General features: G+C 38.2%; 1 protein-coding gene across 8 annotated transcripts in view; it reads left to right on the top strand.

Moving 5' to 3' along the window:
• The window catches only part of PLEKHG1 (pleckstrin homology and RhoGEF domain containing G1), a 215,788-nt gene that overhangs the window by 43,167 nt on the left and 146,396 nt on the right, over positions 1-26,225 (top strand). For all 8 annotated transcript variants that reach the window (XM_043543149.1, XM_037894979.2, XM_037894978.2 and 5 more), the window contains one exon: positions 18,475-18,549. In XM_043543149.1, coding sequence (XP_043399084.1) covers positions 18,475-18,549 — 75 coding nt within the window. The remainder of the gene's footprint in view (positions 1-18,474; positions 18,550-26,225) is intronic.

Genomic DNA, 26,225 nt, shown 5'->3' on the forward strand with positions numbered 1-26,225 from the left:
AATATCATGATTACTAGATTTTTGATGTTCCCTACCCTGTTAAAAGCCACCTAGCATTTTATTTAGCTTTTTAATACAGTTGTTACAAAAGTTAAATTATTAACTATTAGTTTCAAGAACTTGAAGGAAATGATGAAACCCAAAAGATCTCCTAAAATATTTCCAAACTGTGGTTGGTCTTGTATACTGTCCATATCAATTGGAATAAATAAAAGACACTTTTAGTTTGAACTGTGAATTTCCGTGTTTTTGTAGTTTAAGGCACAGCCTTCATGATCTCATTTATTTTAAGCTCCTAAAAAGTTAAATGAAACCTTGTCAATATGCACAGTGCATCTAACTCCATGGTGTGTTTGATAGTTAATTTTAAACAACTAATATATTCAATCATGGTTGTGTTTTTGTTTTTTGTTTTTTTTAAACTGATGTCGAGAAGAGAAAAGGGCATTCAGCTAAAGGAAATTACCTTCCCAAATATAACATTTTAAAATGATGTAATCCCTCTTCTCCCCCCCCCCCCCCCATATTTTTTTTTAATAGAACTAGTGTTCTCATACAGGGCAAGTAATAAGTTGGGTTTTAGCCATACAATGTTGAGCAATAACTCTAGATTTTCTAGGTAAGCATATTGAGATAAGAAACTTCATTTATGGAATGACAGAGATTGTGCTCCTCCCCCTCCCCCCCCCTTTGGCTGGAGAACAACACTATTTTAAACTTAATTCAGTTTTTACTCAATTGCTTTTTCATTAGTCAAACTTATTCTCTGACATCCAGTTTCTGTTGAGATTATTTTTATTCAACTCCCACAAGGTATGTGGTTTCAGTTTTACATACAGTGGTCTTTAAAACTGCTTAACATAGAATCTAGAACGATGGAACCATGTCTCTCATCTTTCTGATCAATATGAAACACTTCCAGGATCACATTCATTGTAATGGCAGCTGAGAAAAGCTCTGATTTAGCAAAGCACTTAAATATGTGCTTATATTCCTCCCCATTTAGCAAAATACTTTAGTATGTGCTGAAGTACTTTGCTAAATTGGGGACTCAAGACCTGGGTTTTTAATTGCAGTGTAGGTGTCCACTGTATGTGAAACTAATGTGTGGAGGGAGATTTGGCTTCCCCAAGAAAATCAGTCAGTGAGGTCTGTAGATAATTGCAAACTTCAGCTTCAGGAAATATATTATTTGCAAACCACACTTCAACAGTTGCACTTTTGTTGGAGTAGTTTGATAAATAACATGTTGCTTTTACAGGAAATGTCTCGATTTAAATTGAGGCCATTGATTCAGGCAGATTAGAAGTTAGTATGCAGTGTGTTATTAGTCTGTTTTTTGTTTCCTCCTCTTTTAATGTATATCCAAAATATCTTGGTGGGGGAGAAGGCATGAACTTGTGCACCAGTGAACTGCCCAGATCGAATCTGGGAGGCAAACAGAATCAGCGTTTGGACATATGGAGCTTGTCTGAAGTTTTAACCCATGACTGTTTTATGTTCTCTGCTGTGTACAGTTTCTGATAGCATACGGTCTGTGATCATCAGTGATACAACAAAAGCCCATAAATCATTGAACATGATCAAAAGGATGGATAGTTTTATTTTTTCCTTCAATCTTTTATAGAAACTAATTTGTCTTTGTGCATCTGCCCAAATATCAATATCTGACTCTTTTTTTCCTTTAACTTAGTTGGTCTCCACTGTTGTTCTTTGGGGAATAACTCAAACCATTATTTCTGAAAAAGCCTGTTTTGAGTACTACATGAGTTTGTATAAGTGAGGAGCTCTTATATAAGCCTTTTACTGCAGTAGTTTGTAACTGTCCTTAATACAAATCCATTGCAATTATATAAAACACACCAGTCAGGCTGGTATATCAGCAGTTTCCCTGCAGTTTATTTATTAAGTCAAAACTCTGTGCATTTCCTACCTTGATCATTATGTTGGGAAGAGTGAGTCAGTGGAGTACGTGAGAGTAAAGTGATAGTTATCCATTATTATGGTTTTAAACAGGGTTTTTTTGGGTCATGAATAACCGTCAGCAGTGCCAAACCAAACATTCCTTTGCATCCTTTTTCTCTTGCTTTCCAAAACAATTTACAGTTGTAGAAAGAAAATCTGTCCTGTCTGTTACTCACTCTGCAACTAATCTGTTTAGGAAATTTTTTAATGGAGTAAATGGGCCTTCTAGACAACACTAACTTTTTGGCATTTATTGGCAGGAGTCAACGTCTGCTGGAGGTTCCATAATTTTTCTAATGCAATAGCTGTAAAGTTTAAAGAAGGAGAAGAAAAAGAAAAAACCCTCAAACAGCTCTCAAACATTTTAGACAGAAGAGATAATCAAAACCTGTTGAGTGCATAGCTTTAGAATGCTGAATGTAAAATAGATTGTATTTGGGTATTTGATAAATAGTATATTTTATATTGGTTTGATGGACAGCATTATTTTTGTTACTAGCCAAACTACTTTAAAATTCTAAACATAGTGCATAGGTACATTCCTTTAAAGTCTCTGTGTATTCACAATTTGCATTTGGTGCCAAGAAGAGTTTATTCCGCAGTTAATTCATTTTATAGATTTTTCTTTAAATGGCTGGAATTTAATTCATAATGCTTTATCTTGTAAAAGTAGCATACTCAATCCTGAGGGATTGTTGTTCTATTAAAAGCCCTTGGGCTGATTCAGCATAAGTGAGGCTCTGTAAAGGAGTCCTGACTATTTCTGTCGCGAAGTGGTAATGGCTTTAATACAAGATATTGATTTATTGAATCAGGTATGTGAATTAGGAAGACTTATAGGGTTGTAAAAGGCTTTCTCCCCTATCTCAGTATTTCTGGCTTGAGGCATTCAAAAACCTTGAGTCAGGTACCCAAAATCAAGAGATTGGTTTTAAAATCATGAGCTTTAGTTCCCTCCCTTCTCCCGCTCCCTCAAAATTGAGATTTTATTTGTCTTCTAGATTTTTTTAGGGCCCTTATGGTATGTTTCCAAGCTTAACACAGTTGTTTCGCTGAAACCATGAGGGCTAGAAACTTTTATTTTAAACAATCCAGATGAAAAGATGGGAGAGGTATTTGGACAAAGAAATTTATCTGGATAAGTGGGCCTTTACATGGGAAAAGGGATATACATCTTCAATTTGTGGAGCTCATAAAGGAATTTTTTAAATAAATGTCTGTATAGACAGCATTTGTCTCCAGTTAAGATCATCATATTTTTGCTACTAGGGAAGTGCTCTGTTGGAGGGGTAAGGGAAACATGTGACAGTTATGTCTGGGAATAGATGGTTTGGGGAAGAAATTATTAAAGAGATTAATTTTATGGGGTGCCAGCATCCTCGAGATCTGCTTACTTAATGTTGCGGTAAAGCATCTACATTTTTAACAGAATGACAAATGTATTCCTTATTGTTAGCAGCTAGATTTTATATAGCACTTTACTAGAAAAATGTGACTCTACCTTTGGAACTGTAATATAGTAAAATATGGACTGTCCTTGTTGTGCAAACTTTTCATTACAAACACCTACACAAGAGAAGTGCAAAAAAGTGGATAGGTGTTTAGAAATTTAGTTAGCCTTTTTAATCTACTCAGAGGAGGAGGGCTGCCCAGGCAGAAAACCAGAATCTTCAGCTAGGATTTTGAATATTAACCTGAATAGGTAATGTACAATGTAGTATTTTATCATTTTATTGTAACTTTGCCTTAATAAAGAATAAAAAACAAAATGTTTCTCATGTAATCCCATGATTTTCTAGAAGAGAAACACTGCAAGACTCACAATAAAATCACAAAAGTTGGTAACACTTCTATCTGCTTCACTACATCAAATAAGTATGTAGCAGTCTTAACACTCTGTAGTTTGCAGGCTAGGAACCTTCAGTGACAGAGTAGAAGTCTGAAGTACAAGTGGCCGATGCAGTGTTAGCAAGTGATTACATTCATGTGTAAACATTTTTCCCCAATATGGGGAAATCCTTCCTATATATTCTATCTCAGTGTTTTATACTGCCATATATCACTGTAGCATTTGAGAGCCTATATATTGGACTCAAATGCATTTAACATTCATATATATTTCTGTTACCTGTGTTTGTTGCTACTTTCCAGAGTTCTTTGTTTTTAAACAAAGCCTTTGTTTCCTTGCATCCTATCTTTTTCCTACTACTTAATCCTGTGGTGAAGTCATCTAGCTGAGTTTGTGACACTACAGTCCCTTTCAAAACAATGAGTTGTGATATCCTAAGCACAGGCTGAAACAAAAGGAGAAGCTTCTGTATTAAACACTCCCACACAGCTCCAATAATAGAAGAATAATCAGCAGAAGTCTAATATGCCTTAGAAGTAAATCTCAGGGGTTTTCTTCCTCACATCCTACCTCACAGAAGTCTGGGACTTCTCTCTCTTTAGAGCCATTTCCTTTAGATTACTGGGCAACTGTTAGCCATTTGTACAGACAGTGTCTCTAACCCAGAATTTGCCCTTGCTGATGATCCCAACTCCTGACTCTGCTTGTGCCATCAGAGTAGCAGCAGCAGCCGCCTCTGACTAAAATCTGGAATCTGTGGTGCAGGTGCTGGGAATTAGAGAACCAAATTTAAAAAAATTAATTCTGAAAGGGAAATGAGCATGTTTAGTTGTCTTTTAGCCACATCAGAGTTTATAGGAACAGTTTTATGTTTTTTGAAAAGTAGTTCTGGTGTTTGACACCAGTGGGACCCATATTTCCTTAAGGTTTCTTTCCTTATGTGAATGCACAAGAAAGGCATTCATTAGTGCTGAAGGAAATGGCTTCGTACATACTGAAAGACTTTTGTTATAAGCTAGCGTTACTGGTCAAATGGTGGTGTTGTGTTATAATTAGTGGTATATTGTCGGTCAGTATGGATTTATGTGCACCACACTTATTAGTGTTAAATCTCTTTGCAGTCAAGATTAAATATATCTAATTGTTCTCCTTGTAGTTCTGTCTGTCTTTCATGCATAGGCAGTGCATGTTTCATCAAGAAGATAAGATGCTGAAGATCAATAAATACCCAAACCATGCGTTTCAACTTGAGGAGGGTGTGTGTGTGTGAGAGAGAGGAACTGTTACTCTGCCATTGTGTGTGTATATCTGATCTTGACTCCCTCTAGTGACTGAGTTCAGTGGCTATACAGCTAATTATGATATTGCAGAGCTCAACAAAAACAGGCTTGTGCTTTTGGTGTTCAAAGTCACAGGTTTGGTTCCAGACAATTGTCGTGTGTGTCCGTGTGTCCAAAGCTCTTTACACAGCAAGAAGAGAATGTCACTGTTAGTTCAAGGAGAAGAAAGCTAGGAACTACAGTGCAGAAAAGATTCAAGTAGTTTTGAATACAATCTATTTAGGCTGAGAATAGATTGAAGTGTGTTACAAAGCCAGTCCAGTCTAAAACTGCTAATGACTCTTGAAAATGTCAGACCATTGTGTGCTAATTCTTGCCTGTGCTTTGTCCTTTGAATGGGTTTGTAGATTAGATTTTTAAATCTGATTTTCCTTATGTAGGTCTAGATAGCATTCAGCAGTAAAACTTACTTTTTGTAAAAAGCAAATCCTATAGAACATAATGCTATAGAAATCTGGTTACTGTTTATCTTGAAAACTGTGTCCTAGCAAATTATTATAATGAAAACCACATTGTTTAGATGTTACTGTGGAAAAGTGAATCTGATGCAATGCATTATACCTGGTGCTATGCCTTAAATCAGGGTGGGCAAACGTTTTGGCCCAAGGGCCACATCTGGGTATGGAAATTGTATGGTGACCCATGAATGCTCATGGAATTGGGGGTTGGGGTGCAGGGAGCATGCAGGGGCTCTGGCTGGGGGTGAGGGCTCTGGGGTGGGGCTGGGGATGAGGGGTTGGAGGTGCAGGAGGGTGCTCCGCATTAGGACTGAGGGATTCAGAGAGCAGGAGGGGGATCAGGGCTGGGGCAGGGGGTTGGGGCATGGAAGTAGGTCGGGGTGCAGGCTCCAGGTGGCACTTACCTTAAGGAGCTCCCAGAAGCAGCGGCATGTGTCCCCTCCAGCTCCTACACAGAGGCATGGCCAGGCAGCTTTGTGCGCTGCCCTGTCTGCAGGCGCTGCCCCTTCAGCTCCCATTGACAATGGTTCCCAGCCAATAGGAGCTGCGGGGGTGGCTCTTGGGCCAGGGGCAGCGTGCGGAGCCCTTGGCGACCTCTGTGCATAGGAGCTGGAGGGGGGACATGCCACTGCTTCCAGGAGCCATGAGCACGGCAAGCCCCCGACCCCCTCCCTGGCTGGAGCACTGGAGCGGCTCGAGCCCCAGACCTCACTCCCCGGCAGGAGCTCGAGGGCTGGATTAAAATGTCTGAAGCGCTGGATGCAGCCCCCAGGCCGCAGTTTGCCCACCCCTACCTTAAATCCACTGAAATCAAGCTAACACAGAACAGATTACCTGCTTGCTGACCAGTATATTGCTTTGTGAACACGTCAGTAGTGTTCTGTGATCTGCACTGGCTGCTGTATGCGTTCCTGATGAAGTTTGTGTTGACTTTTACCTATAAATCATGAAACAGCTTGGGACCAGATTGCTTCTTTATTAGTATGATACTGCCATAAAGTGTATTCCAGGAAGGGCGTAGGCTAGGCCAGCCACCTTGCCCCGGCTCTTTGAAATAGCCCAAATTTGTTGAACTTCAGGACAAGTTACAAAGTCTCTCAATATTCCTTATGCTTTGAGGGACCAAGGGTGTGTTCAGGACTGGTACGTGTAGATGAGGTGGGGTACCGTTTGGGTTAGTTTTACCTTTTTTCTAGTTATTGTCTGACTTTGGGGGAGGGAGGGATTGAAGAGAGGCTACTGGCTTTATTTGCACCTGTACAGTCGTGCATATATGTATATGTAAGGTGGATATATATATATAAATTTAAAGTCCATAGAGCTTTGCATAGGAGCTTCCACACTTTTTTATATTGGTGTTATAAATCAAAGTAAATGAAATAAGGGTAGTAAATGGTTTGGTTCAGAAACTGCCTAGACGCTGAAGCTAAGCAGAACCCCCTCAGATAGCCAAAAACCATATAGAATTATCCTGCCAGTTTGGGGTTGATCTGTAGCAATTGACTAAAGCTACTAAAGCATGGGTGTCATCCACAAATTACAAAGAAACACAATGTTGCATTCTCAGGAAGTAGCCAGTGCCATCTGCAGGAACTATGTTACTACATGTTGTTTCTGTAGTTCAGTGTACAGCAACTTTAAAAACCATATGAGATAGAAGTAACAAATTCAAATATGATCATATCCGAGGATGTTGTATTCCATTTTTTTACTGTATAGATAGCATCATGATGATACACAGTTTAGGATAAATTATTTGGTTAAATAATCCCCAAACAGCAACACTAACTAAACCACAGAAGTATGGGATGATATGGACACCACCTTGCTTACGCTAGGAAATAACCATTGGAAGTTGTCTACTTGTAGACGCTTTCTTTTTTCCTGGAAGTCTCGTGAAAAGTATTACTGTACAAGTACAGAAATTACTTAAACTATGGGTAAAGGATGAGCAAACCTATGTGTGATGGAGATCAGAGGTAAGTATTATTCCTGGACTACTGTTGAGTTTATAAATCACGCAGTGACTCCTGCATTGGTTTACATCACATTACTACTTCATAAATATATATATATATATATATATATATATATATATATATATAAATACCTGTTTCACTGTTCAAAACCAGTGTTTGTTCATCTATGATATTGATACCCATCACTGACTACTTGAACATCTGCTAGATTAATAGATTGGTGTAACATGGTTCCTAGTATATGTTTGAAGTTTCATTTTTCTTTCTCCTCCTCATCTTGTCTGGTTATGGAAAACTCTGCCTGGGTTTTTCTTTTTTCCCTTGGAGAATTGGGGGCAGTAGTTGTAAAATGGAAGATCTTGGAACATGACTGTAAATTGGTCAAATTCTGGATTAGTCTGATGTCCTCAAGATGTTCATTTGGCATCCCTTGGTGGAGAATGCCTTATCTCTGGCTCTTGCACACTTTATCCTGGATTTCATGATCTGCATTGCCCCAGAAAAACATGCTGTCTTGGTTCACAGATGGAGATGCCATCACTAATATAGCTAGGACCTGATCCACTAATGGGTTTGGAGATCATTACCAAGGCCTTGAGCTGGCACTGAAAGTGGATTGATAGCTTGTTATGAGCACATTGGCTAACTCATGGAGAAAGCAGACGGCCACATTCTGCACAAACTGGAATTTTTGCATTGTTTTCGGATTAGATAAATCAGTGACAGTAATTCAGTCCAGAGGTGACAAACGCATGGAACACTGTGACCGGGTCTTCATTTGTGAGAAAGGGCTGAAGTTTCCTAGAAAGCTGGAGAAGGCAGGAGGTGTGTGTTATATCACTGATGCTACTGTCACTGTTCGGTTCCGTGATTGTTCACATAGGGTCTTGAGGCTTTGCATCATTTTTTTGGAAATGGGGTGGTGTGGTGATGGTGCTCGTGCATGCCTTCATTTGACAGGGAGGACAGCATCTCTGCTAGCTCCTCAAAATGCTCCCCTTCACACCAAAATAATGTAGATCTTACCTGGACTGAGTTGGAGCCAGCTTCTCTTTACTCAGGAACTGGTCTCTTGTAGGTGTTGTGACATCTTAATAATAGTGATATTGATTTCAACTATGGGGAAAAGAGATAGAATGAGTGCTGTCAGTGTGGTGTTGACAGTGGAATTCATGGCATCTTGCTTTAACTCTCAAGTGATCTTTTGTATATTGTGATATGCAAGGAAGATAGCACAGACCTCTGTGGGACTCTGCGGGGCCCTTGGGAAGAAGAGCAGTTACTCATCAACACTCTGGTTTCTGCTGGACAGAAATGAATGGAGCCATTGTGGTGCTGTGCTGTGTACTCTATATGGGAACTTCCAAGGTGAAGATATCGCCAACTTAATATTTATCATAGACAAGAACTCTTAACTTTCAACAAAGGGGTCTTAAGCTGCTGGAAACATATTAAAAGAATTAAGGCCTTTGGACATGCTTAACTCTGAATTTTCAGGATTTCTATTCTTTTATCCCCTCTTGTCTTTATTTAGAATTTTTCTGGGTTTTCAATGTATTTAAGGGTGGACTTGATTTTAAAGAATGTTCTTGTCTATTACCTTTATTATTACCATAATGACAGCATGATGGAGATGTTTTGTCTGAGGGTGTTCACCCAACCAGTGACAGTGTGGCTTATGTAGAATCCCTGACACCAAGGGGAAAGGTAGAGGGCCAGTGGACCAGCACTCCATGTTAGTGTGGAATATAGATCCAGAAGGTTGGAAGGGAACATGGTATCTAAAGTCCTAGGGTGAAATCCTCATTTCCTGGAAGTGAGTGGCAAAACTTTTGGAGACAGGATTTTACCCTTGGCAATGCAAAAGGAAATCTCAGCTTTTCAATAGAAAGTATTTGATCTATACATAATAAATCTATACATAATAAATATACTATATTGTCCGTGATTCAGGAAAGCACTTAAGCATGTGATTAACTTTAGGCAAGTGCTGAAGTCTGATTTGGGTTAAGCAAATGATTTATGTGTTGTCTTGAATAGGGATGCTTTCCTGAACTGAGGCCAACCCATGCAGTTGTTGCTGCTGGTGTCCTACAGGGAGATGTTTTGCTTGTCTCTCAAGAATTTGGCTGTGTCTACACTACAGACCTTACAGTGGCACAGCTGTACTGCTGCAGCTGCAAGGTCTCCCCTGTAGCTGCTCGGGCGCACATGCTTGCTCGCGCGCGCTGTCTCTCTCTCTCTCTGTCTCTCTCATATAATTGGGGATGGTTTAATGAGTGGTGGTAGCTATGTCAGTGGGAGACCATCTCCCACCGACAGCGCTGGCCACACAGGTGCTTTTGTTGGTGAAACTTATGAGGGCCAGGGTGTGTGTTTCTTTCACTGATTTGTTTAGTTCAAATAAGAATCCAAACACTGGGAGGTGTTTATTTCAAACTGCTGATCCTTTTTGGAATACAATTAGTGATTGCTGCTTCTATTAAGGCTCACTTTAGGAGAGCTATGCTATTTCACTGTGCTATTTCCTTATGTAATACAAACAAATTGCATTTATGTTGTGTTCCTTTTTAAATACCTTTTAATTACTGATATGCTAATCACTATGCATTATTTTGAACATTGCAATGAATGGAAATATCTGTCATTTTTGCTCCGTTTTTTGGAGCACTTCATTTTTGTAATATTAAATTTGACTTCTTTTTTGCTTTTTCTGTAACTCCTGAAGTATTTGCAGCAGTTCTGGGTTTTGAGAAGAAAACTGATCTACCATTAGAGAGTTGAAGAAATTTTTGCTCTGAGACCTCCCACTGGGCCCATTTGGGTGGCCCTGGCTGATTATGGCATGTAAAAATGCATGGCCACGGATCTGCATGCTTTTGGTTACTGTTAGAGCCTTGCTTATTTTACTTGAGAAACATAAACAGTATAGTTGTATGTATTCATAATATCACAGATAAATGCATATTGCATTTCAAGCTTCCTAACTGGGTAATAATAATACAGAGCTCTTATGTAGCACTTTTCAATGTTCCTGCAAAAAATAGTGCCCAAACATATACAGTAATTAGAATCACAAATACTGTAACTTTTGTAAATAGTGATGGACCCAGGAATTTTAAGTGTCATGTGGCCTAACAGTTGAAGCCACAAAGGACAGGAATAATAATGGCTTTGTCAATAATTGCAGCTCAAATAAAAACATTCAAAAGTGTCCTATAAGATTATTTTTCTTGAGGTCCCTTGTATAATTGAACTCACAACTGTTTGTAACCCAGAGGTTTACAGTAGGATTGTTGTATACATTGAGTTATTTGGATTAGAAGGTAAGCGGGGTTGCATTCTTTTATCTCTTATCTATCTATCATCTACAAGAATATGGCCATTGCAAAAGGAAAGGATCCCTCCCTTAATTTGAAAAGTAGGCTTTATATCCGACTGCTATTGGTATACCCCAAATGATCAGAATTCACGTTAACATCCCCTTTCAAACAACAAACAAACATGAGATGAGAAAGGTTGAAGATGTCGCCGTCAATCTGATATTGGATGCCAATCCCCTGTGGTAGATGATCTTGAGTTAGTGTTTTCATAGCTGCTAAGAAAATGGAGAAAAGGGTGGGTGCCAGTACACAACCTTGTTTTATGCCAGTTTGGATGACACAGGGGTCAGAGGTAGAGCTGCTGCACAGGGTGGAAGCAGTCATCTGGTCATGGAGGAGTCTAACAATGGTGATATATTTGCTTGGGCAGCCAAACTTTAACATGATTTTCCACAGAGCCTCATGGTTGACCAGAGTTGAAGGCTTTGGTCAGATCGATAAAGGCCATATACAGCTCGTGGTGGTGGTGGTGACATTTTTCCTGAATCTACCTGGCTGCAAAAGTCATGTCGGTGGTGCCTCATAGAATCATAGAATATCAGGGTTGGAAGGGACCTCAGGAGGTCATCTAGTCCAACCCCCTGCTCAAAGCAGGACCAATCCCCAGTCAAATCATCCCAGCCAGGGCTTTGTCAAGCCTGACCTGAAAAACTTCCAAGGAAGGAGATTCTACCACCTCCCTAGGTAACGCATTCCAGTGTTTCACCACCCTCCTAGTGAAAAAGTTTTTCCTAATATCCAACCTAAACCTCCCCCACTGCAACTTGAGACCATTACTCCTTGTCCTGTCCTCTTCTACCACTGAGAATAGTCTAGAACCATCCTCTCTGGAACCACCTCTCAGGTAGTTGAAAGCAGCTATCAAATCCCTCCTCATTCTTCTCTTCTGCAGACTAAACAATCCCAGTTCCCTCAGCCTCTCCTCATAAGTCAAGTGTTCCAGACCCCTAATCATTTTTGTTGCCCTTCGCTGGACGTTTTCCAATTTATCCACATCCTTCTTGTAGTGTGGGGCCCAAAACTGGACACAGTACTCCAGATGAGGCCTCACCAATGTCGAATAGAGGGGAACGATCACGTCCCTCGATCTGCTCGCTATGCCCCTACTTATACATCCCAAAATGCCATTGGCCTTCTTGGCAACAAGGGCACACTGCTGACTCATGTCCAGCTTCTCGTCCACTGTAACCCCTAGGTCCTTTTCCGCTGAACTGCTGCCTGGCCATTCGGTCCCTGGTCTGTAGCTGTGCATTGGGTTCTTCCATCCTAAGTGCAGGACCCTGCACTTATCCTTATTGAACCTCATCAGGTTTCTTTTGGCCCAATCCTCCAATTTGTCTAGGTCCCTCTGTATCCTATCCCTGCCCTCCAGCGTATCTACCACTCCTCCCAGTTTAGTATCATCCGCAAATTTGCTGAGTGCGCAATCCACACCATCCTCCAGATCATTTATGAAGACCTCATGATGGTCTGAAGCCAAATGGACTCTGGAAATACTTCCTCTGCAAGAGGGAGCAGACGATTCAGTCAGATTCTAGCAAGAATCTTCCCAGCGATAGAGAGGAGGGCAATGCCTCGATAGTTGCCACAGTTGGCCTTGACTCCTTTTTTGAAAATGGAGATGATGATAGCGTTACGTAAGACATCATATATCATAAGACACACAAAAAATAGTGTTAGTTGGACATAAATTAAACATTTTCCAAGGAAGGTAGACACAGTGCTCCAAGTTCAGGCTGTGTATTGATCATGGTTTTACTGTACTTATATTAAAGTCCTATCCTGCAAGTGCTTATGTATGTGAGTAACTATACTCAGACAAAGTCCCATCGAGATCGATCTGTCTGAACAATACAGAATTCGGGGTCAAGGCCTCAGTTTCTAAGTTGAAAATAAATCTTGGTGTTGCACACCTCTCCTTCTTCCCCCAGCCTTGCCGTTCCTCTAATCAAAAACACAAAACTAAAAAACATTTTTCTGAATTCTGTTTACCTAAATATCCAAAGCGGAAGCTGTTATCTTGACAACTTGGTGATGTGAGTTGGAAAGAAAGAACTGCCTTTCTTCTTCATCAAACTGGACTCCTGCATTTTAAGTATAATTTAAAATTGTAGCCTTCACTTAGCCCTGGTCAATGCTGCTCAGAATAGATCTAGACAACACTGGCTTAGAAAGCTCAGGTGTAAGCTGATGCTGCCACTGTTACTAAGGCTGGGGGAGCTCTGCTAGTACTAGAGTGATGATGGTAAACTTCTTTAAATTGTCAGTGTAGAAAAATCTAGGATAATCAGTATGATTAGGTTTACTGGTTTTATGAAACTGTGAACAAGTATTTCTAAGAAATGTTTTGAAAATTTCTTTTTCTAGAGCAAATGGGCCTTTTAAACTTATTGCATATTTATTTAGGTGAATAACAATTTGAACATTGTAGCAAATCACAAACTTTAGCAGCACTGTATTATACTTACATATAGTAAACCGGTAAATAGTGAAAATCCATCAATGGAATGATGGTGTTGAAATTCATTTGGATTATCCAAATGAGTTCTTCTCACAGACAGCCATTAAAGCTGTAGAAAGTATGAATCGGTTCAGTAAACACCATGTCTTGTGTGGGGTATTTGAAAATAACACTTTCAATTTAGAACTCCATTATGAAAAATGTCAAGGTCATTCAAATACCAGCTTGAATCTTGTTTGTTTTTTGTGCAGCAAACAATAGGGCATGCTCAGTGAAGAGTTGGACACATGCATGTCATTAGAGTCTTAAGATGTGAAAATTGGCAGGTGTCTCATTTTAAATGTAATGTTCTCTGGTAACAGATTGGGGTGTCACAAAGGCAAGGTTATGACTTCTTTTTAAGATCAAGCAGAAGGGAATGATCTATAATGTGAAGGGGAAGTGGTCTGAATTGAAAAAATAAATAGAAACAGAGGGAAGACAGAAAATGAGTGTCCAAGAAAATAGTTTTATGTGTAAATGTTTTCTTGCTTCTTATTTAGCCCCAGTACAAAGTTCCCCTTAAAAAACCCTTAGATTTGTGAAGGAGATTAGGAATTTTATTTCATTAAATTGTCACTGGCATTTTAGTGATTTAATACCACTTAAATGTTTGTTAATTCCATGTTACTCAAAATGAAGAGACACTGATATCCATGTTTTCTTTTTTATTTTTAAAAAACATGGAGAAGTCTGCATTTGTAATATGAAAACTGTTTTTTAAAAAACCTACAGATTATAGAAACAGTTCTCTGGAATTCTAAAAGGGATGATAGAATTAAATACTGCATTTACTTATGTTATTTCAGTCAAACATATAAAGTAATTGATTAGTACCTATAGGCCTTACTGAATAAGCAGCATTTGACTTTATATATTGGCTAAATATTCACAAACAATATGCATCATTGAATCCAAAGTGATGGCAGTGAGCTTGCCAAGACTGTAGAATTAGTGTCTGTGTATTTATTCCAGCCAACTGTTTCATGATGATAAGCATATGTAATTAATTTCTAGTAATCTGTTTGAAAAGCAGATGGAGATGAAAAATTAAACTCTGCTGGAGAGTGGCTACAACTTGTGTTTCTATTTTATTATAGATTTGATTTTTTAAAGGATTTTTAGAGAACTTTTCTTAAATCATGTGTCAAGGCCATACTTGTTTAAATGGTGTGGGAGGTTGTACAACTGCCCTCTATATAACTACATAGATGGTAATATTCAATTGGATAAATGTTGTATAAACTTTATAACCAGTGAATTCAGGGTGGTGGGGAATTCAGAAATTATAATCAACTACTTCATAATAAGTAGCAGTCTAATTATTTGTGAGTGAAATTTACCTGCTAGGTACCAAATCTTGCAGATCTTACGCAGGCAAAACTCTTTCTGAAGTCAGTGGAAATTTTGCCCGTGTAAAGACTGTGTAGGATTTGGTTTTGATGTGAGATGAACAGAACTCTTCTATAAAATCTCTTGGTTAACAGAGCTTCTGATGCTTTCTAAATAGGCATCAGTATGTCTCCTATATTCTTATGTTGAATTCCACCCTGAAACTTGTAAGACTATGCCTATCATTTATAAGATTTTTATAGATTTTTAAAATTGTGAATGCATCCATAGCACTGGACAGCTATGTCTGGTATAAATATAAATAAATATGCCTGAGAAATCAGAAATAAATTGTATTGTTGCATTTTATATATACAGATTATTTGATAAAGGTCAGTGCTGAAATGTATATTTTTTGTTCTAGGGATGGCAGGAGGGATTTGAACAAACCATATCTGATACACAGGGGCATAATGGTTTGAAAAAATCTGAAGCCCCTTATTTGAATAACAGACACTCTATTCCCTAAGTCACTTTATACCAAAGCTAAGATGCAGAAGTCTTCCAAAATGCTGTATTTGGTGACCTTATAGACCATCCTCTGAATTCCAGGGCATATCCATACATGTAAACCAACTCCCTTGTGTGAGGAAGCTGTTAAGGACAGAAAAGTTGAGTGATTTTTTTTTTGTATGCCTTTTAAGCTTCTAATGCCATAAACTGGGCTACTATTACTTAATACAAAAATGTCTAGTGCCATAAACTGCATTGCACTTCATAAATCATCGCCAGACATGTTCCATTCCCCAATGAGTGCTCTCTGTTTCTCTGGTTGGAATGCAAGCTCCTTGGGGCAGAGAACTGTCTTCCTCTGTTTCATACACTTGCTGTAAGAGCTTAACAATAATAAGGAATGTATTTTTAACCAGTAATGGGAAAATGTTAAAATTTGCAGAGGCTTAAAAGTAGGACTTGAAAAATGTTTGACACATACTAGCTATAAGCCAATACAAAAGATGAGCCATTAGCATAAACCAGTGGCAAAATCTTGTTGTGAAGTTCATTCAAGTTGAGAAACAGATTGGGAGTTGAAAAAGTAGCAAGGCTTGTTTTTGTTTTCCAATCTATAAATAAAAGCTAGACATGAGAGAATGACACCTACCAGTTCTAAAATCTTGAAGGATATGGTGATAGTGAATTGAACTGATTGTCTTGTAACTATAGATAATACTTCCTTTGTTTAATAAATCAGTTAGTTTTAAATACAAACATGTTTTGATAAACTTAAGAAAAAATTATGTATCCAGAATATTTTAGGTAGCCTTATTTAACAAATGAAAAAGCATTTTTAAAATGCTGTTTTTGTGCATTTTAATTGAATTCCAATATCCATCCAAACTCACCTTGCCACAAAGTTTAAAAAAAAAAACATAGTGAATAAGAAATGCATCATTTTCCATATTATAACATAATAAAAATGTAAAAATGTAAGAATCTGAATAAATGTATGGTAAGCTATACAATTGTTTAAATAAATGTAGATTGACAGACATAATGTAGCCTCCTGATTAGCAAAAGAAGTATAAACTATAGTGTAAAGACTGTACTTAATTGTGAAATCAACATGTTTTAAAGGTTACTAACCAATGAGAATCAACCTTTTTGTTTAGGAAAATAACAAACAAAGTACAAATGCAAAACAAGATTAAAATCAATTCTTTTTAAAGCAAGGTTTCCTGCTTGCTGATTTTTAAATCATGATTCAAATAGATATTTTAAATCACTTTGATTCAAAATCATTCCATCATGTTAGACACTCTTGAACTGGATGAAATGACTATTGAAGAAAGGTTGAAAGAATTAAATGTGTGTGGTATTGCTAAGAGATGATATCAAGCATAGGGTGTGACTGGGAAGCGGTGGTGGTGATCTACAAATGTTTGAAGGGTTTAAACTAGAGGAAAGTCAAAGGTATAAGGCTGGTGCAAACAGGCCAGGCATAGTGGGATGCCACTGAGAGGGAAAAGTCAGGATGAATTTCAGGAAATACCTTCTGACAGTTGGTTCCATTAGGCTGTGGAATATTCTCCCAAGGGAAGTGATTAAAAGCCCCATTGAAGGGAAACACCCCAAAATAGGCTGGACAATACACTAATAAATACTGTGTACTGTTATGAAGGGCCTGTTTCCCAAGGGTGTTAACATAATCCAGAAAATGCCCAGCATTAAACAAGGGCTGGGACCTGCTTAATACCATGGTGAACACATCATTAAAAATCCTTTTAACCTTTTATTAAAGATAAGGAAAAGAAGGAAAGCCATTAAAGCATTTGAAATATAAAGTATTGAATAAGGCTTTCATTTTAACATCATCCCTTGTTCCCTTTCCATTTAACTAGAGAGAGCTTTTAGAAGGAAAAACTGCCTTGTTTAACAGTCTGTTAGATAGTAATAACTGTCATTTGGGGGAAGAGAGAAGAAGTTAACTGAGATTGGCTGCAGCTGTTGCTGCTGCTGTTAGTCTGATCCTGTTTCATCCCAGGTGGTGGTTTGGGGTTCAGATGGTGCTGGTAAAGGTGGCGATGTCATCTGGGTCCCTCTTTCTGGCCTAATCTGGTCATGATATCTCTCAGGATCAAAATGATGAAGGCCCAGTGTCCAGGAAAATGGTGGGGGTGGCAGTTGTGATGGTGAAGCTTGCTCCACTAGCAAATCTTCCTCTCCAAAGTCTCTCTCTTTAAGGACTCAAAAGGAACGGTGGGTGGAGTAGCCTATCCCCTCATCATTTTGTCTACCATCTTTCCAACACACCAATTTTCATTCACTGATTTCTGGTTCTGCATTTTACGTGTTTACTGAGCATGATCTTAACAGCCCTTAAGTTATATCAGTAGGCTTTTTTTTTGTTTGGACTAATTCAGTTTGTCTCTCTTTTGTACCATTTCTCACTTGTTGCTCTAGGTTATTGTGACATCTTGTGAACTTTCATATACTTTTCATAGTTGAGGGTAAATGTCAAAATTGTCACAACAGGCCCTGCAGTGGCAGGGAGAGGAGTGACCTAAAAGATCTTTTCTCTCTCTAAATTCTATGATTCTGTTTTAAGACTGACATCACTAACCACAATACAGTGATATTTTAAATAAGCAAACACTATTTTTCCCAACAGACTTAAGTAAAAACATTATTTTTTTAAAAAGCTTAAGACATCTACTTTGTAGTCTTTCCCAATGATGTTACTCTCAAAGTAAGAATTTTGTTACTACATTGGTTAACATATGGCTATGAATAACCCTTCTATTGAATGGTTGCTGCAGAGGTTTTTGATTGAGAATTCACCTTAAAAAAGATTGCAACACTGAGACAAAAACAAAACAAAAACATACAAAACCATTTCTACTTTGCCTTGATCCTCTAAAGTTATTGCACATATCTGTCAGGTTCACTGCTACATCCAACTGTGTTTATAAAGCCTTAGCACTACATTTATTAATCTGAGATTCATATTATCGTGTTGAACAACACTTGCTGAAATGAATGGCATTCTTTTTTGGAGTGTGAGAGTGATCGAGGCTGAAATTGTATCCCTAACCTGGGGAAGGAAAGGTGTCCTTCAGCTGGAATGTACTGGCTTTGCTTTAGAATACTTTCCTTTCTTTCTCCCTCAGGTTTCACTAAACTGGTCTCAGCTGAGATGCCAGATAAAACAGCAGGGGGTTCAGAAGCCATCCCCAGGAATGAAGGTTAGTATTGTTTTCTTCTTGAGAAATCTTTCTCATTTTCTCTGATTAAATATTGCGGGCAAGAAACCTTAAAACTTTTTGTGACTTCAGCCTGTGAAAAACTTTAAAATTAAAAAAGAGAGAGAGAGAATTGGCTTTTTCAAAGATACGACTTATAGGAGAACTAGGAAAGCTTTCCTGTATTGCCTAATTCAAAACATTTATTCCTCAATACAGATTTGTTCGATATTGATTATTTTTCACTTATTTGTGAATAGCCTCTTTTCTATAATCTTTATTTCTTGATGGTATTTAAAAGCATAATTGAAAAGATTTAGAGCTGTTCAATGACCTAATAATTTTTCACCTTTTGGAGAGGGTGACTAGTCTTCTTCAGTAAGAATAATGAGAATACTCTTATTGCCTAAGACTAATATTTTCAAATGTGGGACGCTTAAGTTAGCCACCCAGATCTGTATTTAGTCACTTAAATAAGTGGCCTAAATTTTCACAGGAGCTGAACTTGTCTTCTTCCCATTGAACTTCAAATGCTCAGCTTCTCTGAAAATCAAGCCACTGTTTTTTTTTTTTTTTAGATGCATTTAAAACCTTTGAATGTGGTTACTAGTGGAAATTTGTCATTGCAAATATATCACATGCTCTTGTATGTTGAATGGTCTCCTCTTAGAATAGTCCCAGGACTAGAAATAGAAGGGTTTTCCAGATCAGCACTGAGGTAATTTGACAGAGCTTTGTGGGGGAAGCTTGCAGAGCTTGTGCCTGTCCCTGTGATCTTTAGCGCACTAATCCTCACTTTCATAATTACTGTATTCTCTCAGTCTTTTTTTAAAATAATTTGTTACGAAGGTAGTTTGCAATTCAGGTTGCTTTACCCTACTCTCCATATTGATTTTTTAAAAAGAAATATACAGCTTAGAATTGGGATTTTTAAAATATCTATAAAGTATCTTTTTTGACACTTAGCCAGTGATATCTAGACCTTAGTTGTCACTTTGACATATGAAAGATATTTTGAAACACTTTTTATAAACAACAGCAGACAACTAATTCCTTTTCCTTTGAAAACTTGATGTGTTTGTTTACAAAGAGCCTGTTAAGTTCTTGTTGATTAATTTACTATGTGGTTCAGTAGGCATTGCTAAGGGCATCTAAATGCAAGATTGAGACACATGCAACTTTACACCGAACCTTCAAATGACTGCTCTCAGTACAAACCCTACACACATTTTTATTTGCCTAGCCTATGAATGATATATCTTGTGCAGTAAAAGCGTTGTGATTAAAGTACACTTAGAACTGATGTTTGTATTCTTCTGTTAGAAATTTTATTTGGAGCAGATTGTTGCATACCTCGTTGGTTGTATTTCTTAAAGCAAAGTTCAAAAACATGTTTATGGTTGTCTCTGTAGTAGCATTAGTAAAGCATGAGTGAGTTTTTATGATGTAAAATTACCTTAAATTCCTTGATGAAATATTAGATTACAATTTCTGAATTGTGAATTCATTTACAATTTGTGTATGCAGGTGATAAGTCATTCACTAATTCTTTGCTTCCCAGAGAAGAACTGGGATAAACTAGCACTTGGATATAGAAACAATTGAAAACTTTCAGTGCAAGTTTGGAAGAAAACTAGTTCTGTGAAAGATAATTTTTTTTTGTTACTATAATACATTTTAATTCACCACTTCAGTGTGGACCAATATTCTAGTAAATGGGTCTTGTTTGTAAGGTGTTTTTTTCTTTTTACTTTCCGTCAGGAAGGAAACAGGGACAGGGATTTAAAGGGACTCAGAAAGAACAGAGAGAAAGGAGATTTCAGTATACTTCCTCTCTAAAGCTGGAAAGGTAATAGAGATCTCTTTGATGCCACACCTCATGGCTGGACAGTAGGTCTATCTTTTTTATTCCCAGCTTTCTACCAGGTCTTGTTTTCTTTCTTTGTTCTTGCTGCAAAACTAGTTGGCTATTATTGCTCTTTTGGGTTTCTATCAAAGTTTTACACTCCTCAAACATCCCACCACCACCAGCGTTTCCTCCAGTTAACCTTAAACACAGTGCTTTAGATTATTCAGAACACAGCTAAACATGGGAATTGGCCAAAATATTGTCTGTCTAGAAATTTGCATTAGTGCTTGTCATAAGGTGGCTCCTGCTTGGGATGCCCTCCTGCATCAGGCCGCAGCACAACAAATGGTGCCTACCCCAGTTTCCACTCAAGTGGTTCCCAGAAATAGTCTCAACAGTCTTTGAGCATAATTAGGGGGTAACTTATTACAGAAGAAAACTCTGTGTGTATAAACTATAACAAACCAAGTTCCCAGCTATCCAGCAGTGTACAGCCCTGGCATGTCTCACTGTATGCAGCTCTGAGGTATGACTCGGGCATCTCTCATCATGCATCACCCCAGACTTTACTCCTTTCTGGCTCTCCAGCTTCAGCTTTATGGCTCAGAGAGACAAACAAGCATCTCCCTCTATTGATCTCAGCCTTCAGCCCCCTCTAGCCTTCTCTGGCTGGGGCTCTCTGTGGTTTCCTAACAATTCCTTTCTCCTTACAGGGATGGACTGTGCTCTCTAGAGTGTTCCTCTAAGCAATTCTGTACTGCTCCTTCTGTCGCTCTCCTGTGCTCAGGAGTTCTCACCTGCCCTTCTCCCTCCTCTGTACTCTAGGGAAGCTCTGACTCACCAGGTCTTTCTCCCCTCTGAGGCCTAGATGCCCTCTTTTAAGCTTCAGCTGGAGAGGGTCAGATGACTAAGAAGGAAGAGACCAGTGTACTGTCATAAAGGCCAGTGGCACCACTTGGCAATGCTGGAACTGAATTTATACTAAGTTTAAACACAGGTTGCTAACACAGGAAGAAAAACAAGCAGAGGTGGATCCTGTAGAAGCAGCAGTACAGGGAAGTGATAGGAGGACACGGGAGAGGTGCAAACTATGTATATCCCAGTAGGGGGAAGTGACAGAAAAGAGAGACAAGGTCTACTCTAATAAACACTCTAAAAAAGGCAGTGTTCAGAGGCAGGGTAGGAGGGGGTCTTCAGACAGAGGCCCCAAACCATTTACCCAATAATACCAGCCCTAACTGTAACTTACAATGCTGATACTAGGTAAATGTGTATTTGTAAGAGGGTTTTTTAATGATGAGAATATACCATTTAGTATATGGTTTCAATTGATTTTGTGAAAGAGGATGTAGTTTCCTTTCTCCATAGCTACCCACACGTGAAGAAATTTTCCAGAAACACTTCTTCAATTAAGCCAGGATCTAGGGACTGCCAAGAGGATCCTCATCAGTTTCTAGTGAATTTTGGGTTATTGCTTCTTAGAATGGTGAGAGGTGAAGGAAAAACAACCTGAAATTTGAAGAATGCAAACACATTTCTTAAGTGGCCTCTGGACTTCCAATTTATTTGAAAAATTCTTCTGAATGCATGGTTTCTCAATGTCCCCATGGCTCATAAAGTGACCAGCGGACACTGGGAAGGAAAACGTTTTACAGGGCATCACGAGTGGTTGTGATTTAAAAAGGAGAAAGTTAGAGAGGAGGAACTGTGATTTCCCTTTCCTCTCAAGGTTATGCATCTTAATTTTAGTGTGCAGGCAAAAGTCAAAATTCTCCCTTATAATGTTGGCATTTTGTGCTACTCACTCATGGTAGCTAAAGTATGCAAAAAACTAATTTTTCTGTTTTGTTCTAAAGTTCTATGCAAATAGGTTTGCTGCCATGTACATCAGAGCTGAAACTTTAAATCTTTAAAAAAAAATGAATTTCAGAAGCTGATTCTTTTTATATTTATATTTTCCCATAACACTCTAGTATCTAAAAGAACTCTTCATAGAGAGATCCATTCAAAGCGCTATTCATACTGTTGTACTCTTATAAACTGTTGTCTAAACAATTTTGTTTTAAGAAGGATGTTTTGTTTTCTTTCAAGGATGTTACCCCTCCAAATCAGGGAGTTAAGAGTAGTAATTTTGTTGAATTCAGATATCCAACATCCAGCAGGGATATCTGAATATTATCCAGGGACAAGTGTGTTCTGTTAACCCTAGGAGTTCTTGTGATGCTGTCAGATGAAATCCACTCCCAATACAACAGCACTAGAAATATTAGTCACCACAACAAAAGTCCATTTAGTGTTTAGAGACCCCAAATTAGGAGGGAGCTGGATTTCTCTTGTTTTCTGTGGTGGCTGATCATTAATAGTCACCAATTTAACTCCTACATACAAATTTATTTCCCTTTCAGCAGTCGATGTTCACATGGATCAGACATATTTTAGCTCCTGAGTCCAACGTGCATTATCAACTTCTTCTTCCCTGGTGTTGCTTCCCTCTGCTTGGGCAATTCAGTCTCAAATGGCCTTTGTGACATTGCCTGCAAATGTCCTATGGCCTGGGACCCACTCGGGAAACAGTATCTCTCTCCTGACCCATTTCATGAAGTGCTGCTTCTGGTATAAAGGAGGCTCCCCGAGGCTGAGAATTAACTGCTGTTACCTTTAAGGAAACCCCAATTTCTCCTTCCAGATTTTGAACTTTGCATATAATCTAGTCCATAGGTTTATCCATTATGTTATCTTCCTTCACCAGCAGGTTAAAAAGTTCCCCTGCTAAACCATTTAGAAATTGATTTTTCACATGGGATTCTCTAATGACCACTGTGCATATGCCTCTCTCTGCATGGCTAGTTCCAGATTCAGCACAGTAGATTCTGTTTCACTTGAGCCATCTCCTGGACAGGGTTCATGATAGGGCTTTCCATGTACCTATCTCCTTAATGTACACATATAACTATCTCCTCCTGGCTTCCATTCCTTCATAATATTTCAAAAGGGCCAATTCCCCCCTCATATCAGGTGTACAAATGCTTGCAGCACTGTCTCTAAAACACACAATCAGTCCTGGGAAACTGCTGGTAAAATGCTGGCATCACCATCCAAAACACTGCAGCAGACGGTCACTGCAGTTTTTGTCAATTGTTATGGCACGCCATCATATATTAGAAACAACCCTGCGAAGTCTGGAAAATGGAATAATTATGAACAATGTGGGTTTTATCTGGATTGGAGTAGCAGATTCTAAGGTGCTTGCATCTGATTATGGAGTTGCTAGTTACTTTTTATGTGGCAACACTGGAAGATGTGATTAGTTAAACCTGTGAAATACTGCACGACATACCCGAGTATTTTCATAGGATTAACACCTATGCAGTTCTCTAAAATACTGTAATTTTTGCTAAGCAAGCTGTGTTTTAAGTCTATATTTTAATATCACCTATGCAAGATATAGATTAAACTGAATGTCTAATTGTTTTAATTTTTCAAACTTTAAAAAAATTCATTTTAGTAATTTTCATTTTCTTCCATGTATATTTAAAAAATGAATTCCCATACAAAAACATTGTTAGCATAAGTAAAGGTTGCAACAATGAATAAAAGAAACCCCTACACAATATAAATGTCAGTAACACTGCAAGTAAAAAACAAGCGAACAAAAACCCTAGAATTGTGGAAATGATCACTTAAATTTTCACAAATATTCCACTATCCTTACAGTACATATATACATCTTACAATATTTAATTATGAAAAAATGTACATATGTCAATAACAGCTTTAATGTTGACTCACCACACCATATATAATTTTTTATCATCTACATCTCTAATTATATTTATTTAGAAAGTATGTGGTTAAAGATATATCTTATTTATACCTCCAGTGTCTTATTGGTGTAAGAGTAAGGCTTATAAATCAGAATTAAGGTTGTTTGAATGTGTGTTTTTTCATGTTAAAATATTATTACCTGAATGTATGAACTATAAGGGAAAAAGAGTGTTTTGAGAATTTTCTTTACTGATTACTTACAGACTTTTTAATGTTGCATTTTTTCCCAAGTAATATTCTCAGAACAGTCCTTATTTTATATAGGATTTACATCTTTTAACCAAGCCTTTTGTGTGAGGGTAAAAGGTAGGAGTTTCACCAGTGTATCAGTAAGATGCTAAGTGAATTTTTAGAACTTTGCTTATCTAAGAATGTCATTTTAGTATGACCCCCCAGTAGTTAAACTGTACAGAAGCAGACAAGTGAGAAATGAGTTTCCTGTAATTAGTTTACTGGAACTTGGTCCTTGACTTGAGGGCCTCTGATGTTTGCTTCTCTATTGCCTGCTCTGTCAAGCCCTTTAGAATCAACAAATAAACCTATAAATGCCGCTGTTTGCTTTAAACCAGAGAAAAGCTAGAGGTACTGTAGCTGGATATTATGAGTATGTTTACCACGTATATGTGAAATATTTCTCAGGAAGTCTGTGTGTGTAACAATGAGTAGTAGACAGACTCCATATTAAAAAAGAATCTACCATGATCCATTTATATACATTTTTCTACAGGAAAGCTTTTATATTCAGTTACAACAGATGCATCTCGAACAATGAGCTGTATCAATATAAGGAAGTGGACAGGAAAGATTTCTGTGTTTTAGCTTGCAAAAGGCAATAAGCATTTGTTCTGTGTTATGAAAGCAAATCTTATTTGCTGAAATGTCACTCTGTAAACCTGTGGCACACATTTCATTTTTAGTATAGACCATGGCAGCAGAATTCACCCACTATGTACATTTTCTCTCAGCTATGAAGAGCAGCAGGTCTGGTTCATGAACAGTGTTTTATTGGAGCTAGGAAATTATTTGCAACATTTTTTTCCAGTTACTGTAGCCCTTTTTCAGTTGGTGAATTATACACTAGCAGATGTAGATTAAGAAATGGTTGCACCCAATTTTTGAATGATTGACTTATGCAGCCATACGGTATTTTATACAGTGTGGCGTTGGTGATTTGTTGGGTGAATAACTGACTTTTTTGGTTTGCCCAAAACAAACAAAAAAAATCAGTTTGGGTCAAACTGAATCTGAAATTCCAAAAAAAAAAGCTGACAAATTTCATTTGAGATCAAATGAAATGTTTTGGTCAATCTGAAATTAACTGGTTTGTTTAGTTTGTGGGCACGTTTTCACAAATAAGCACAGGAAATGAAGGCTAGATTCAAGTGGCTGGAGGAGGAGGTGCCAGTGCTGTCCTTAGAACTTCAAGCCCAACGCTCATATGAGACTGAGGGTTTCAAGTCCCCCGATGTGGAGAAGGAATGTGAATTTAGGTCTCCCATTCCTCAGGAAAGTGCCCTAACTGCTGGGCTATGGGATATTCTGGTGTGGATCTCTGTTGGTCTCTCCTGTTGAAGCTGTTCCATTGTGTATAAAATACTGAAATAGTCACTGGACCAGAGAGAGAAAGTGAGAGTAACTCTGTCGTGGTAGTTAGGGCACTTACTGCTGCTGTTTTATGAGTTGTGCCTAAGTCTTGTTCCCCTCCCCTAGCTCCCCCCCCCCACCACCATTTTTTTTTATGAGAACTGTTTGGCAAATTTGTGTTTAAATTTGCTAATAGTTTCAGATAGACTGAAACTGCAGTTTTTGATGGTTCTAGTTATCATGATTGCTTCAGATGGCTTGTTCATAATTAGTTGTTTGGTCACAAAAATCACATAGCATTTGTCTCCGATTCCTAATTGAAAGGTTCCCAGAGTCTCACTGTTTTTGAGATCCCTGCCAAACATGACCTCTGGAAATACCCATGTGCAAAAAAACCATTTACCAGTAATCTAATAGCTGC

Source organism: Chelonia mydas, chromosome 3, assembly GCF_015237465.2.
Source record: "Chelonia mydas isolate rCheMyd1 chromosome 3, rCheMyd1.pri.v2, whole genome shotgun sequence".
NCBI lineage: Eukaryota > Metazoa > Chordata > Testudines > Cheloniidae > Chelonia > Chelonia mydas.